General features: G+C 32.9%; 1 protein-coding gene across 1 annotated transcript; it reads left to right on the forward strand.

Moving 5' to 3' along the window:
• Window positions 1-1862: 1862 nt before the first annotated feature.
• On the forward strand, window positions 1863-2816 carry LOC101839878 (olfactory receptor 10AG1-like). The gene has a single exon (XM_005064594.2). The coding sequence runs from the start codon at window positions 1872-1874 to the stop codon at window positions 2814-2816; it is 945 nt and encodes a 314-aa protein (XP_005064651.1). The 5' UTR covers window positions 1863-1871.
• The last annotated feature ends 15007 nt before the right edge of the window (window positions 2817-17823 follow it).

Consider the following 17823-nt stretch of genomic DNA (forward strand, 5'->3'; position numbering starts at 1 on the left):
TAGGTTTCTTCAATGAAAATGTAGTTTGGGAAAGTAACTTATCCCCAGAGGTGGATAACACTTCCTATTTAAACAGCACTGTGTGCTTCATATTACAATAAATGCTTGCAAATGTTATGCATGTTAAACATAAAGGAAAATTTTAAGCCTTAAAAACTGGGTTCATTTATAATTTCCTTTTACTAACCCATAAAGGTAAGATTTATATTTAACTTAAGTATACAAACATAAGCACAAACTACATTTGACTCATATCAAATATTATTTGGCTCCCTTTTTAAGGACCATAATGAAAGGGAATTGAGCAAAGTAAATGAAAAGAATTTTGAATCTAATGTTTTTTTTAATTTCAAGTCTTGTTTCAATATTTTAACTTTTTAACAATTTACAACATAGAACAAAGAATAACAATGTAAAATATGCTTTACTATAAAAGCCAATATTTAAAGAACAAAAATATCAATATGAACACGATCTTATGTGCTAGTATTTACCATTATGTTAGCATATTTTATTCAATTAATTGTGTTATTTCTTTTATGTAACTTTTATTTCAGTTAGTCATCTATTTATTTGATTTATATGAATTGGTTGGAGATCATAGCTCATAAATTAAATCTACATTTTAGGAGGAAAAGAATGAGCATTGTTAAAACAGTGTCTGCTCCCTACTTTAGTCAAAGGTTTACCTAGTAAATGATGATTAAATCCTGCAAGTAAATATGAAAATATTATGAAATTATTATATTTACATGTGTCTTTAGTGACTTTTGCCAGGAGAAAAACCTTTTTGAATTCATGTTACCAAATATGACTTTTTAACATTTGTCTCCTTTTTTGATAGAATTTGTCAGAGAAGTATAAACCCTGGATAATCTTCCATGTTAAATACATTGGTTAACACCAGAGTAACTGTAGAGAAGACAATCATTCTCTCAAAGAAAATGACAAATATATTTCCATGAAGTAATTGAATTTAAAAAAAGTGCCTGTATTTAAAAATATTAGGGATGTTCTTTCTTAGAATATTAATTGTGTTTTCTAAATGTTTGCAACACTGAAAACATTAGCAATAACTGCAAAGACTGTAGAGACCAATTCTTACAGGCACTGAAGCTCAGGGAATAATAGAGTAGCAGTATGAAACCTAGATTGCATGTGCAGAATCACAGAAAAGCTAGATAAGTATGATTTGAATAGATTAATGCAGTTCTAATATCTTTTTAAATGCAATTTTTGTGGCAAATTCCAAGAATGTGAATAAAAAAATTTGAAATGTTCTCTTGCCAAATCATAAAACAACAAAAAAATTAATGATTGCCTGTGGCTATAGAAGTAAAGCTCTTCCTAATGCTTTTTAGTGTTTTAGAAACAAAATTAGACTTTATTCAGAAATCAATTACATCAGGACTTTTACTTTTGTACATTTTCAATCTTCTAGGATGACATTTTTTGAGAGAAATAATTACACATCCAAATGCAGCATGCTTATGATTCTTCGATGACATAATTTAAACAAAAGTTTTTCTTGTCTTTTTCAGTTGTTGCCTCTACAATGAATCCTATATTTAATTAAATAAGTTAAAAGGAATTTTAAATATTTTATAATTTATTTTTTAAAAAAATAACCTCGTGTTGTAGTTTTTGTTCTTGGAACCAGAGTTTTGTAATGTTAGGTTTTATATGGCAATTCCCATTCATTGCATATATTCATTCACAGAATTTTCACAATATTAAATTATCATTGAGGAGTCTATATTTTCACAGTTTTATTTTATAAGTAGCACTATTTTGTAGTATATTAATATTCAATATGAAAGGATTCAAGGACAAGGAAATACTTTGTGGTTTTGCTTGAATCATTCCTACAGATGCAATACACAGAACTCAGGGCAGAAGACAATACTTCTACTGTGACACATTTTCTTCTCCTGGGATTCTCTGACCTTCCCAGCATCCAAGAGTTTCTGTTTGGAATGTTCTCCATAATGTACTTGATGATATTGATTGGAAATAGTTTCATAATTGTGATAACTAGAATTGATCCAGCATTACAGACGCCTATGTATTTTTTCTTGGCAAATTTTTCTTCCCTGGAAATCTGTTATGTATCAGTAACTCTCCCAAGGATTTTGTTCAACATTGGTACTCAAGACAGAAGCATTTCTGTGCTGAGCTGTGCCACACAAATGTGTTTCTTCCTTATGCTTGGAGCTACGGAATGCTTTCTCCTGGCTGTGATGTCCTATGATCGATATGTGGCTATCTGCAACCCACTAAACTATCATTTAGTTATGAACCCAACAAAGTGCAATCAGTTGGCAGCAGGCTCCTGGCTTGGTGGCATTCCAGTCCAGATAGGACAAACCTGTCAGATATTCTCTCTACATTTCTGCAATTCAAACCAAATCAACCACTTCTTCTGTGACTTACCTCCTATTCTCAAGCTGGCCTGTGGGGACACTTCAGTGCACGAGCTATCTGTCTACTTAGTGGCTATGCTGTTTGTTGCTTTCCCTTTTATGTTGATACTTGCCTCTTATACAAAAATCATTGCCACCATTTTGAAGTTACCAACAGCCACAGGAAGAGCAAAAGCCTTCTCCACGTGTTCTTCACATTTGCTTGTGGTGTTTTTGTTTTTTGGATCAGCCACTGTTACTTACTTGAGGCCAAAGTCCACTCATTCTCCTGGAACTGACAAACTCCTCTCTCTGTTCTACACAATTGTGACCCCCATGTTCAACCCCTTGATATACAGCCTTAGGAACAAGGATGTGATTGCTGCACTGAGAAAACTGTTATTCAGAAAATAGTACTTGGAGCTCTGAAACAAACGATTGAATACTTTCTTACAAACTTGCTGAAAAAAATAGGTCAGTTTTTATTCATTCCTTTCAAATGCTAATGAATTTATTGTTATGAAATGCCTTTGTTGTTTTGAATAATATCTTGATACACTCTGCATTGAATTAGCCTCTACATATTAATGTCTGCATTCAATGAAATATAAAAAGAACAAGGAATTTTAATCTGAACATACAATGTAAATCACATATTCTATGGCAAAATTTTGAAAATAATTCACACTTTTGAAATTTGTTATGAATTCAAAGATTATATACCTACTGTAATAAATCATTATCCATTATTTGCTAGTATTTTATCATTTAGAATTCAACAAAATTACAGGCAGTACTTTAATTTCAATACTCGTTGAATAAATTACTAAATGAGTTAATGACATAGTTGTTATTATATGTTTAAGAGTTCTGATAACTTCTGGATATGACACAATTTAAATAAAAAAGAAATAAATGTTTCAATATACTATGAATATGTGTAGTATTTAGTCATAACTATAATAAAAACTGATCTTTTGTCCCCCAAGTGCTTTTAGATAGTATGCAAGTGTATTCATGATATATTTAGTACATCTAACTTCTATCAGTTCTGTCCAAGTTTCTGATATTTTAACATACATGATAGTCAACAAAATTCACACTACACAATCCTGAAACAAAGTAGTAATGAGGAGTTGATAAGATGGCTGAGTGGGTAAGAGGACTTTATCAGCAATCATGTATCCTGAGTTTCAATATCCATTACCTAGGTAAAAATACGAGAGAGGCATGCATGTGCTCTAGTACTGTGAGGCTCAGATAAAGAGCATGGCTTGACTTTGTGGCCATTCTAGTTCCAATTAAATGAAAGAAGGAAATAATGTGAAGAGCCATAGAAAAGGACACATACATGCTCCTGCAGCCTTAGTGAGAAGAGAGACATGCTCTATCATATGCTCAATTCAACACTACACATGCATGCACACAAATATATCCACATGTACACACATGCACATCTCAAAATCATAATGTTTTAGGTTATGATTTTCTGTTGCTCCACATTTATTGCTATCCTGAGGCACCTCTGGGCAGTAGGCTACAGGTAGATACTGCTTGAACCCATTCACTAACATTCACAATAGAATTCGAGTACTAAACGTCTGATTTTTTTTGAAATGCATCACCACATGGAACATCAGTGAACAATTTATGGCAGTTTAAAACATCAAATGAAGAACACTGAATTTATTAAATCTACCTCCCTGGAATATTTTATAAATGTATTCAAGTGGTTTTCATAGAATACTTGAAGAAAACTGTTACTTGTCAAATGGGATACATGTGCTTCTGTATAAATAATAACCCAAGCATCCTAATTAATTATCTTGTTATTTAAACTAGAAAATAAATAAACGCATGCCATGAATTGCCATGAATAAGCTAATGCAAATAAGGATGGAAAGTGAGTCATCGGGGTTTTTACCATTTTTGATTGGCCAAACTAAGAGGGTAGATGCCAACGGTACTGAACTAACCAACATTTTTTGGGAAAACAGTGACCTCACTTCTTTCTCCAAAAGGATGAGAATTCTAATGACACCCCTGAGGGTATAAAGTGATGTTTATGATAGCCTCAAGAAGGTAGTACTTCTCTGCTGCCATCTACAATTTCACTTAGGGAGTCAAGTGCATTCAACATGATTGCCACTGAGATTAGATAAAACAATGAAAAAAGTTGACCAACAGCTTTGTCTTTAATGCTGTAAAACTGTGAAAGTGCATTATGTATATGTGAAACTCACAGATAATTAATTAAATTGAGAGATAGTTATGAGTAGATGTTTCTAGAATATTAAGATGTCTGATAGATACATGAAAAAATGCCGAACACTTAATAAGTAAAACCAAATAACAATACATTGTGGTGTCACTATGTCCCTGTTAGAATTACATCAAAGAGATGAAAGTCATAGTCGGGGTGGGTGGTAATGTTCCGGAGAGAAAAATCCATCAGATAGGAACAAATACTACTCTTACATAGACATGAGTTCAAATTCTAATGGACAGTTAAGGTTGCAGATTCAGGCAGATGTTGATGCTTCGGGACTATGCAGTCTCATAACCAAATGCACATAATCAAAAACATACAGGCATACGCATATAATAATGACTTAAAAATGACAAGAGTTGTTCTTAATATGGCTCATCAGATAAAGAATTTGTGGTCTGAACTTGATTCTTAGAACCTATTAAAAGACAGAAGGAAGGAATCAACTCCATAAAATTATCCTCTGACTATCATAAACATGACACAAACATCATACAAAAACTAATATTTTTTAATTTAAAATGAGTAACATGAAAGTTAAATTTGGTGAAAAAGCTTTTTGAGGATTTGAGACAAATATAATTTAAAAAATCTACTATATAAAGAATATATGAGTTTCTCATGGAAATGAGAATATCATGTTTTATCACATGTATCACTATTTATGTGTCCTACAGAAATTCAAATAGTATCCTGAACAGTTGTTTCCATTTTGGTATAGTTCATTGCAGCCAGAGTATTTCAGAAATCTAAGTGCAAAAAGCAACTTAGTGGATAGAAAAGTTTGTACAGATATAGTGAAACCTTGAAGAAATCTTCTCATTTGTGGTAACATAGGAAATGTGAGGGGCATTGAATAATGTGTTACAAACAGGATGAAAACAACATGATCACACTAAGTAGAATGATATGGAAAGTAAAACTTAGACACTGGTAGCACAAGGGGCTGGTGTAGGGGAGTTTAATCAAAGGCTTGGCAAGAAGCATTGAAGCCAAAGCACTTTATTGGCCTTCAAGATAAACTATAGAAACTAAACAAGATAAAGCTTTTATTTGCATATAAATAGGAAAACGTAGATGTTTAGAAGGTTTTGTTTAAATATGTAAATATTTAGCAAAATTTATATCAGGCCAGGCTTCTAATCAATAAACCCAGATAAATAAAATACAAAACCTCACAAACTCAAATTAGAGGTCACCCAAGAGTAGCCAATTAGACCCATACTGTGTGTCTCTGACATTTTCTGCCCATTAATATAGCCTTCATGCTTTGCTATCTAGAGGTCTTTGAACCTGTAATATTTCAGGGTGTTCTCTGGGTCATTAAGCATTCTACATGAAATAAAACCTTGGAATTTTAATTTGGTTAAAGTCACACAAGTTTTCAGTGACAACAGCTAATATCATAGCACAGTATTGATTTTAACATGGAGAATATTTACTTGACATTATTATAAGAATGTTCAGCTAAGCTATAAAACTCCTTTGCAAAGTACAATAACTAGCTTTTTCCCTTTGATGAATGTAAGCCGAATTAAATATGATTAGTTCTTTTTTTTCAGATAATATCAGAAGAACTGAAGCTAAAATTCCCTAAACTTGACAAATGAGGAAAGCTCACGCAGTGACTGGAAAGGAAGAGCACTTGGTACTGTCTTTGATGTAAGATTAATCAATCACTCTCTCATAGCTCATTGCTCCCCTTGACAAGTAACAGTTCTAGATCGATCATCAATTATTAATCAATAAACTAGTTAATATTTGTACGATTTGTATGTGGACAAGTTTGTGTGTTTGTACCTTGTACATTTTTTTCTCAGTGGAAACATGTGACCATCTACCTTGTTCTGCAGATGGGATCTCTAATCACCTGTCACTCACCAAGTATGCTCATATGTCAGGTTTCACAGCCCCAGATAAGTACCTCTCTCTGTCTCTATAATTGCTGGGATTATACATATGTGTTACTGTACATGGCTTCTTACATGGACTTTACATATATAACTCAAGCACTTCCTATTGTGCAGACATTACTCAGAATACTGAGATTTCTCTGAAGCCAAATTCTGAATTTTAGGTGCCTATAGAGAATTTTGTTTGCTTGTTTTAATCCAGGCCATTCGATTCATGTTCTATTGTGAGATTTCTTATAAATTTTGCGTCCTTAACCCACTGATTTTTATTAATATTATACCAGTGTAAAACATGCCACAATCATGTTTATCTAAGTTGGATAAAGTGTCAGAAAAAATTGCTGATGCATGTTTTGAAATCAAAACATCACATAACTAATATATTTATTGTCCTAATCTTTGTTACACAAAAGCAAATCTTAGTGATTGTCACTGAGTAAGGATGAAAATCCGAAGATACATGTCACTAGAGGAAAATAAACATATAAGAATACATATGTTGAAGCTGGAGAGATGGCTCAGCAGTTAATAGCACTATCTGCCCTTTCAGACACCCTGAGTTCAATTCCAAGAAACCATATTCCCAACCATCTGTAATGAGATATGGTGCCTTCTTTTGATTCACAGGCATGCATACAAGCAGAATATTGTATACATAATAAATATATCTTAAAATAAAAGAATATGTATGTTTCCAGTTGTATGTTGCTACAAAAGATTTAGGTAATGAATATTTTACATATGTCTTACAGTATTTCATTCATTCATCTTGTACATAAATCTAAGAAAGAGACCACAAACCACAGGCCTTTGTATATGCAGATTATAGAGCATAGCATAGCTTTTAGAAAGCAAACGTCTTTCCTTGTTATACCTACAATCAAGGTTTATAGTTATCACACATGGTTAGATACATTTGATATTTTAATGTTTAATGTTGGATGTTCTGTTGAATAATTTTATTAGTTGAAGTTTTAATCTAAGGCACTAACTAAATTGTTTATCACAAAATACAGTATTTATAAAATAAAACTTTGACTAATATACATTTGAAAGAACTGTTTGTCTTCATTGTGTTGTATAACAAATTATCATATGCTAACAAAAGTTTGGCATTGTGGAAATTGAAGAGAATACATGGGAGTAAGTCTTGTAGATGTAATTATTAAAGTCCTTGAAAATTAAAAAAATGTCCAAATGCCAAATAGTTATTCACAAATATCTAAGAGAGAAATATAAGTAAACTAGTAAAATGAAAAGAAAATTTAAACCAAATGAGACATGTGGACAACTAGAATAAAGATAGAAATAGTGATAGGCTTAACCTTTGCTATTTTTTTATATTTTCTTCTTTTTGTTTTGGTGATCTTGGTCTTTATTTTCTGATCTGTAGGATTTCTAAAACATCTTCAACAAATATTGAAGGGAGGCAATGAGTCTGAATTCCCAAATTAATATTTACTTTCACAGATTTATCCTTACGTTCAACCTTTTCTCTGCAAAATGTAATTATATCTTCCTTTTTTTAAAATCTATCACTCATTCATACCTTTGATGTTTTTGTGTGATGTTTCAAGTGTTTCACTTCAACTTTAATATTGGTTTTGGTTTTCTTTGGTGATGTTATTTATTGGTCAATTGTGCTTTTATGTTCTGAAAACTTTCACAACTGATCCCTGTTAGCAAAGAGAAAATCAGTTTTCTCCAAATGAGTGTCACTGGGTATAGTAGCTATACTTTAGAGATGGCCCTTGACCAGGAGCAGTTGTCCAATGGAAAACGGACCCATCCCCCACCAAACCACCCACTAGGGTCAGCGTTTTGATTTTGTCTATTTGTTTTGAGTTTGGATTTATAGGCATTTTACTTTTTTGTTTTGCATTCATTTGTGTAGTGTTTAGTTTTCTATTTTTAAGAGGGGCAGAAATACAGAGACAAAAAAGAGAGCATGAACTCACTTGATGGCAAGGTGGGCAGGAAATGATTTGGGAGAAAAGAAAACATGATGAAAATATCTTTTATGAAAAAATATAACTACATTAGGAACAGAATTGCTAGAGCACATTCATACAAAGGGGGAATCAATAGATGGCTCCTATCTAGTGCTTTCATGGTAAATGAGCCACTATTTAAAAAATAACCTGCTCATATATAGTCTATCTGAACTAGGTAATGTCCAAGTATTTATATAAGAATATTTCTGTAACTGATCAACCATAGAATGTCCATCCTAGTATGACTCAATTAATAATTGAAAATATATATTTTGAATTTATAAAACATTTATGGTAATTGTACAAATTTAAAAATCAAAAGTCCCATATTAACAAATCATTAAAACACAAGATAAATAAAGTTTCTATAGAGAAAATGAACTTTAATTATATTGCACACAGAGTTAAAATCATATTGTGTACCTACTTCAAGTTTAAACACAAATGTCTAGGGATGCATAAATATACATAGACAATAGAAACATGAATATTTGCTCTTGGTGAAGATCAAAATAATAGAGTTTATTGTTTTGTTGCCATCTATATTTGTTCACTGAAATTAAGTTAACAAATATGTTTTAAATTCATTTTAGAATGTTTCGATAATTGATAAGAATGTCTCCAAACATGATACTAAAGAATTTTCAAAAGGTGTTCTGTTGATGGGTATTATAGTTACATGTTTTAGAAGATAAGACAAGAGGTGAATGTATTCAAAAGTAGAATCATAGACCACTAACTACATGAAGACATGTATCAAGTTTACTCTATAGAATCAGAGAAACAACGTGTTAATGTTGAGCATATTTTTATCCATGTACAATTTGATCATTGGCTCAGAGAATACAGCTGGTTATGTTCAGTGTAGTTAGCTTTCAATCTTCATATAGAATTTATAAAAACAATATAACAATTTCTACATTATTATAAGCTCGGTGAATGTTCATACTTATATAGGTAATGTTGTTAGGCATCTGTCTAAATATTTACAGGATTTCGTTTTTCTCTTCTGTGATAAAATATATTAGTTGTACTTTGGACTTTGCTTTCACATGTGAAATTCTGTTTCTAAGTGCATGAAGTTCCCTGAGACATGAACTTTAGTTTATTCTTATTTACCAAGTTTGACTATGAACTATGTTCAACATGTTTATTTTTCATGAGAATTATTTCATTTTATGCTTTCTTTTAATTTTTGTTTTTCATTCTAAAAATTTAGAAATGTTTAGCTAGTGATTGTTCAAAAATACAGTGTTAGATGAGTTCATGATTCTACATTCTAAAGAATACTGTGCATAAGTTAACATCAATTTAATTATAGTTTCAATAACTAATAACAATTAATTACTTTCCTAAAAGTTTATTCAGTTGTCTAAATAATTTTGTTTTAAATATCTACATTTTATGAATTTGTCTTACCAATTTTTATATAATTTTCATTTATATTTATGTGTTTTTTTGTGGGATATTCTATTCTGTACTACTAGAAAACCTCTCTGTCCATTCATCTGAGGACATTCGAATCCCTCCATGTCAGCTAATTTTGGATGTGCTCACAAAACAGTCACTGTCATCTTGAACTCTGCTACACCACGCCCCACATGAGGACTCACTACTTGCTCCTCACTCCATTTCCATGACCATTTTAATGTCCTGTCATAAATGAACTTTATCAAGTGGTATTTGCTCTCATAGAACTATAAGAGATGGCCATAACAAGAGTCCTTTTCTAATAACAAACAAAATTGTTAAAAGTAATATTTAGTGAGTAATATTAAGCAGTGATATATTAGAGACATAACAAATTTATCTCCACTCAAAATCCTTTTTTAATTTAACTTGTATTTAGTTTTGTTTTTCTTGCAATATATTTAACCATATTGTTTTCTCATTCACTGAAGTTTCTTTAGCTATCTAAATGTTAGGAGTAATTGTTACTCTAAAGCCTAAAGTTTAGTATTCTTTGATTCCTTTGCTCGAGATTTTCCATTTTTGCAGGTTGGCTTACTCTAGATTCTCATTTAATCCTATAAAAGTTAGTTTCGATGCCGGGGTGGTGGCGCACGCCTTTAATCCCAGCACTCGGGAGGCAGAGGCAGGCAGCAGGCAGATTTCTGTGAGTTCGAGGCTGGGCTGGACTGACAGCCTCCAAAATAATACAGAGAAACCCTGTTTCGTAAAACCAAAAAAAAAAAAGTTAGTTTTGTTTGTTAAAACCATAACAGGCTATCCCCTGAATGCAGGACACAGAACCTATTATAATATACTGGCTGGAGGAAAAAAAAATACGTGCTTGTACACATGCTTTTACATATAAACCAAAGCAATATTCCTCAAGATAGAGAATATTACAGCCATAAATTTTGCAAAATTAGATAATTACTGTCAAAATGTCAATTTTGGACTATCTCTCACCGTGCTGCTCAATAACTGTCCATGTCTAGGAACTAAGTCACACTGAGATTTTAATTCTAGTGGAGGCCCAATTTACAGGCATTATCTAGGAAAAAATTAAAGCAGGAAAATAAAACACCAAAGAGGTTCTGTGATGTTGAAATTTATATCTACAGAGAGAATTTTAGTGAGGACAGAGCTACTTTTATTTGAGGAGAGCTTTATGGTCTTCAGAAACAGACTTTCTTAACAGAAAATTACAAAGACAAGTGGTTCCACTGAAAATAATTGACACAACTAAATCATGGTGCTAAAAAGTCAAAATTAATGCTCAAAATAGTATGACTTATTTTATACTGATATTCATTTTATTTCAATATCAATTTATTTCTCACTTTACATTTAACGTGCTGTAGAAAACAAATTAATTTAAATTTAATGCATGTTTTGTTTAAAAAGTATAATTAATATTGCTATTGTTATACTAGGCACAAATGTTGAACCATTTCAAAATAGAGAAAATCAAGATCTATGATAATTTTGTGAAACATAATTTTACAGGAAACTTCATTTTGAAGCAGCATATTTTAACAAATTGAAAAATAGAGATGTGTATTCCCCTTTTCAGTCTTAATCCTATTTTAATAGGGGCTTAGGGTTAAACAACTCTAGAATAGTTATAACAACTAAGGAATCCAAATGCTAATTGTTTTTAAATAATCATAATGAATTCATGAAAATGAGTATTTGGTAAAGTAATGAAAAGTATTTTTGTTTCAATGTAGTTATTTAAATTTACTAAAGGAGTCATCATATATATGCCTGGCAAATGTATTCTGAAAACTTTATGGAATGTCTGACCTTTGGATACCTTAGACAGTTGTTACAAATGTGTTGAAGTCTGGATTTACTCAGACAAGAGAAACTTAAAATAGAAATACTACATTTTATTCTTGTAATCCTATCATAAATTAAGCACTTGCTAAACATAGGAATAATATTTGAGTAGAGCACACTGAGTGAATATCTCCTCTTTGTGGCTTAATCTTCTTGAGAGTAGAAGATATATAAATAGTCTGAATGTCATTTAGTAACTAGATTTAGTATTGTACAACTTTAACCTTTACTGTAAATAGATCAAGAAAGATTTTATAGGGGGATTCATGTTAATCATTGACACTTGAAAACATGATGTAAGAAGAATTTGTTGTTCTTTTCTTACATATTATATTCGAAAGTGAAAATTTTCATTAAACAGTCTGTTTAATTTGAAGCTGAGTGGCATAATGAGCATCACATGGTGTAGAGGAACATTTAATAAAGAAGAAAAAGATGAATGAAGTAGTAAAGTATTTTCTTAGGAAGCATCCTCTTCAGGATTTCAAAAGTACATAATTAACTCTGACAATGAATGAGGACCTAATGAGAATATACTCTCTGAACATACAAAACTCCTGTCTCTGAATAAAGATGGTTTGAATATTTTTTTCAGTAAATAAATAAATTAGGTCATCAAAGGAATTTTTAATAAGTAGAGTATGCTTTACAGGAATATACTTACCCATTAATTTAAAATGTCTAGAAATGTATGTAAGTAGAGCAACATAACGAATATTTATTTGAGGTAGGCTCTCTATTATTGCTTAGGGTTCTAGTTGAGTTCATCATTTTGAATTTCTGTATAATCCCCTACTTTTAAACCTACAGTGGTTCCCTCTATTGATGTGTCGCTTTTCTTGCTCTCCTCTATTCCTCTCTCCACTTAATCTTCCTGATCCCTCATGTTCTCCTCTCCCCTCCTCTTTTCCTCCCCTCTTCTTTCTTCTACCTCTCTCCCACCTTCCCTCCATACTTCTCATTTGTTCAGGGGGTCTTGTCCCTTTCGGCTTCACTGCGGGACCATGTATGTCTCTCTTATGCTCCTCCTTGTTCCTAGCTTTTCTGAAGGTGTGGATTGAAGGCTGATAGTCCTTTTCATTATGTCTAGAATTCATATATGAGTGAGTTCATACCATGTTTGTCTTTCTGTGACTGATTTACATCACTTGGCATGGTTTCTTCTAGCTCTATCCATTTTCCTGCAAATTTCAAGATTCCATTTTTTTCTGCTAAGTAATGCTCCATTGTGTAAATATACCATATTTTCTGTATCCATTCTTCAGTTGAGGGGCATTTAGGTCACTGCCAGTTTCTGGCTATTGCAAATAATGCTGCTATGAACATAGTTGAAGAGATGTCCTTGTTGTATGAATGTGCATCCTTTGGATATATGCCTAATAGTGGAACTGCTGGATCTGGAGGTAGACTGGTTCCCAATTTCCTGGGGAAACTACCAAAGTTTCTGTATAAGTTTACACTCCCACCAGCAATGAAAAAGTGTTCCCCTTTCTATACATCCTCTCCAATATAAGCTGTCTTTGGTAATTTTTTGTTTTTAGCCACTCTGACATGTGTAAGATAATATCTCATAGTTGCTTTTATTTGCATTTCCCTGATGGCTAAGGATGTTGAACACTTTCTTAAGTGTCTTTCAAACACTTTAGATTCCTCTATTTCAAATTCTATTTAGTTGTGTTCTCTTTATAACTGAGTTACTTGGTGTTTAGGTGACTAACTTCTTGAGTTCATTATGTATTGTGGAAATCAGCCCGCTGTCTGATGTTGGGTTGGTGAAGATCTCTTCCCACTATATGAGCTGCCATTTAGTCTTGTTGACTATATCTTTTACTTTATGAAGCTTTCCTTTTCAGGAGATCCCATTTATTAATTGTCAATTTCAGTGTCTGTGGTACTGGCATTATGTTCAGGAAGTGGACTCCTGTGCCAAATTGTTCCAGGGTTCCTCCCACTTTCTCTTCTAAGAGGTTCAGTGTGACTGGATTTATGTTGATCCATTTGGACTTAAGATTTGTGCATGGTGATAGGTATGGATCTATCTGCAATCTTTTACATGTCTGCTTCCAGTTATACAAGAACCACTTGTCTTGTTCCTGATTTTAGGGGTATCACCTTGAGTTTCTCTCCTGTCTTGTTCCTCTATCCTGCAGTAGAGAGGTGCATCTCAGGGTCCCCTCTAGCCCATCTTTCCCTCTTGAAGTCCCCTGACATGTGACCTCCAGACCCTTCCTGCCACTGAGTCGCCGAGAGTGACCTGAGGGCAGTGCAAAGCAGCCAGCATCAAAAGCCACCATTCCTGTCTTGCCCCTGCACCATCCATTAGAGAGGAGCGGATTGAACCTTGAACCCATACCCACCAGGAGAGGGAGAGCCCCCTCCTATATTCAGTGGAATAAGGGATGGGAAGACAATAGTAGATAGCGTAAAAACACACCCAACAACAGAAAGACTTATATGACATCACTAAGTACTAGGATCTCTACACCAGCAAGATATGAACATCTCAACACAGATGAAACAGAAGAGAATGGCCTTAAAAACAACTTCATGAAAATGATAGTGGTCCTAAAACAGGATATGAGAAAATCACTTAAAGAAATGGAAGAAAAAAACAAACCAAAAAATGCAAGAAATCAACAAATCTCATAAAGAAAGTAAGGAAATCCAAGAAAAAAACAACATACAAACAGTTGAAGGAAACAGTTCAAACAGTTCAAGATCTGAAAACTGAAATAGAGACAATAAAGAAAACACAAACTGAGGGAATGATGGAAATAGAAAAACTGGGTAAATGATCAGGAACTATAGATGCAAGCATAACCAACAGAATACAAGAGATTGAAGAGAGTCTCAGGCACTGAAGATAAACTAGAGGAAAAAGATTCATCGACCAAAGAAAATCTTAAAACCAAGAAATTCTTCACACAAAATATCCAGGAAAAATGGGACACCATGAAAAGACCAAACCTAAGAATAATAGATACAGAATGAGGTGAAGAAGCCCAGCTCAAAGGTGCAGGAAACATATTTCACAAAATCATAGAAGAAAACTTTCCAAACCTGAAGAAGGACATGAACCTATGAAACCTATGAATTTGCAAGAAGCTTACCAAGCATCAAATACAATGAACACAAAATAAAGTCCCCTCTCCACATAATATTCAAAACACCAAACATACAGACTAAAGAAATAGCAGTAAGAGCAGCAAAGGAAAAATGTCAAGTAACATATAAAGGCAGATCTATCAGAATTGCACCTGATTTCTCAATGGAAACTCTAAAAGCCAGAAGTTTCTAGATGTTCTACAAACACTAAGAAACCATGGATTCCAGCCCATCCAACATCACCCATCAAAACTCCCAATCACTATAGATAGAGAAAACAAGATATTCTATGACAAAATCAGATTTACACAATACATATTCACAAATCCAGCCCAACATAATGTACTGGAAGGAAAACCCAGACCCAACGAAGTTAACTACACTCACAAAAACATAGACAATAAATAATCTCACTTTATCAAAAGCCAGAAATAAGGGAAAAACTCACACACATTACCACCACCAAAAACAAATCCAAAACAAACAAGAATTAACAATCAATGGTCATTAATATCCCTCAATATCAATGGTAATTAATATCCCTCAGTATCAATGGTCTTAACTCACCTATAAAATGACACAGGCTAATAGAATAGATAGGGAAACAGAATCCATCCTACTGCTGCATACAAGACACACACATAAACAGACAGATGTTACCTCAGAGTTAAGGGTTGGAAAAAGATTTTCTGATCAAACAGCCCAAAGAAGTAAGCCAGTGTAGCTATCTTAATATCAAACAATTTATGCTTCAAACTAAAATCAATCAAAAGAGATGAAGAAGGTCATTTTGTATTCATCACAGGATAAATCGTTCGTGATGCAGTATCAGTTCTGAACATCTATGCCCAAAATACAAAGTCACCCATATTCATAAAAGAAACATTACAAAAACTCAAAGCACACTTTACACTCCATACACTTACAGTGGGAGATGGAAACACCTCACTCTCACCATTAGACATGACTACCAGTCAGAAAGTTCACAAGGAAACAAAGAATTAACGAGAGATATGATCTAATTGGGATTAACAGATATCTATAGAACATTACATCCAAACACAAAGGAATATAACTCCTCTCAGCACCACATGGAACCATCTCAGGGATCGACCACATACTCAGCAATACAGCAAACCACAACAGGTACAAAAACATTAGGATAATCCCCTGTGTCTTATGAGACCGCCATGCTTTATAATTAGAATTGAACAACAACAACAAACCCTACAAACCCTACAAACTCAGGGATAGAACAATGCTCAACTGTAGCACTCCTGGGTAAAGGAAGAAATAAAGAAATCAAAGATTTCCTAGAATTTAATGAAAATGAAGACACCACATTCCCAAACCTATGGGACACTCTGAAAGCAGTGCTAAGAGGAAAGTTCATAGCACTAAGTGATCAGATGAAGAACCTGGAGAATAGTCTGACTAGAGATTTAAGAGACTACCTGAAAGCTCTAGAACAAAAAGAAGCAAACTCACCCTGAGTGAGTAGGTGCCAGGAAATAATCAAATTGAGACCTGAAATCAATAAAATTGAAACAAAGGAAATAATACAAAGAATCAATGAAACAAAGACTTGGTTCTTTGAGAAAATCAACAAGAAAGAAAAATCTTTATCAAACCTAATCAGAGAGAGAACATGCAAATTACAAAATCAGAAATGAAAGGGGGAAATCCAAAGTATCATCAGGTCATATTTTGAAAACCGGTACTCCATAAAATTCAAAAATTTAAAGGAAATGAATGATTTTCAGGATAGATATCACTTACCAAAATTAAATCAAGAACAGATAAGCAATTTAAATAGACCTATAATGCCTATGGAAATAGAAGCAGTCAATAAAATCTTTGAACCAAAAAAAAGCCCAGGAGCAGGTGGTTTCGCAGCAGATTTCTATGAGAAATTTAAAGAACATCTAATACCTATATTCTTCATATTATTCCACACAATAGAAACAGAAAGATCATTGCCAAACTCTTTTTAGGAGACTACAATTACCTTGTTGCCCAAACCACAGAAAGACACTACTAAGGTAAAGAACTATAGACCAGTCTCCCTCATGAACATTAATGCAATAAAACTCAATAAAATACTGGCAAATCGAATCTATGAACACATCAGAAAAATCATCCATCATGATTAAGTAGGCTTCATCCCAGGGATGCAGGGATGGTCCAACACACTAGAATCCACCAATGTAATCCACAATATAAACAACCCGAAAAAGAAAAATCACATGATAATCTCATTAGATGCCAAAAAAGACTTTGACAAAATCCAAAACCCCTTCATGATAAAGGTCTTGAAAAGATCAGGCATAAAAGGAACATACCTAAGCATATTAAAGGCAATATAAAGCAAACTGACAGCCAGCATCAAACTAAATAGAGGCAAACCTAACATGATTTAAATTAAGCAAATCTTCTAAAACCCCTACTTAAATGAATCTCAGAAAGATACTTTTTAACAATAATATCCTAAATTTTTCTCATTGTCATTAAATTGTTTCTAATTATGTACCAAAAAAAGGGAAATTCATGCAAGTAAAATTGTGAGATGAAACCTTGATAAATACATAATAGGTGTTGCAGGTTAGAAATCAATTGAAAGAAAGAACTTTTGAAAATTTTCATCATAAATATTTAAAAATGTTTTAATAAATGAATAAATAATACTATCCATATTTGTTACACACTATCCCAAGGCATTGGTGTGAAAATAAGAAAAAGATGGTGTGAAAATAAGAAAAAGATGGAAAAATATAAAAATTTTGTTGAAAGTAGATTTTTTTCAGAAGATATATTTCTGTCCCTGAACTTCTTTCACTCAAATTTATCCC

The sequence above is a fragment of the Mesocricetus auratus genome, unplaced genomic scaffold (genome assembly GCF_017639785.1).
Source record: "Mesocricetus auratus isolate SY011 unplaced genomic scaffold, BCM_Maur_2.0 Super-Scaffold_100004, whole genome shotgun sequence".
In the NCBI taxonomy this organism is placed as follows: domain Eukaryota; kingdom Metazoa; phylum Chordata; class Mammalia; order Rodentia; family Cricetidae; genus Mesocricetus; species Mesocricetus auratus.

Coding starts and splice junctions, on each gene's coding strand:
- LOC101839878 (XM_005064594.2), top strand. CDS start 1,872: ATGCAATACACAGAACTCAGGGCAGAAGACAATACTTCTACTGTGACA.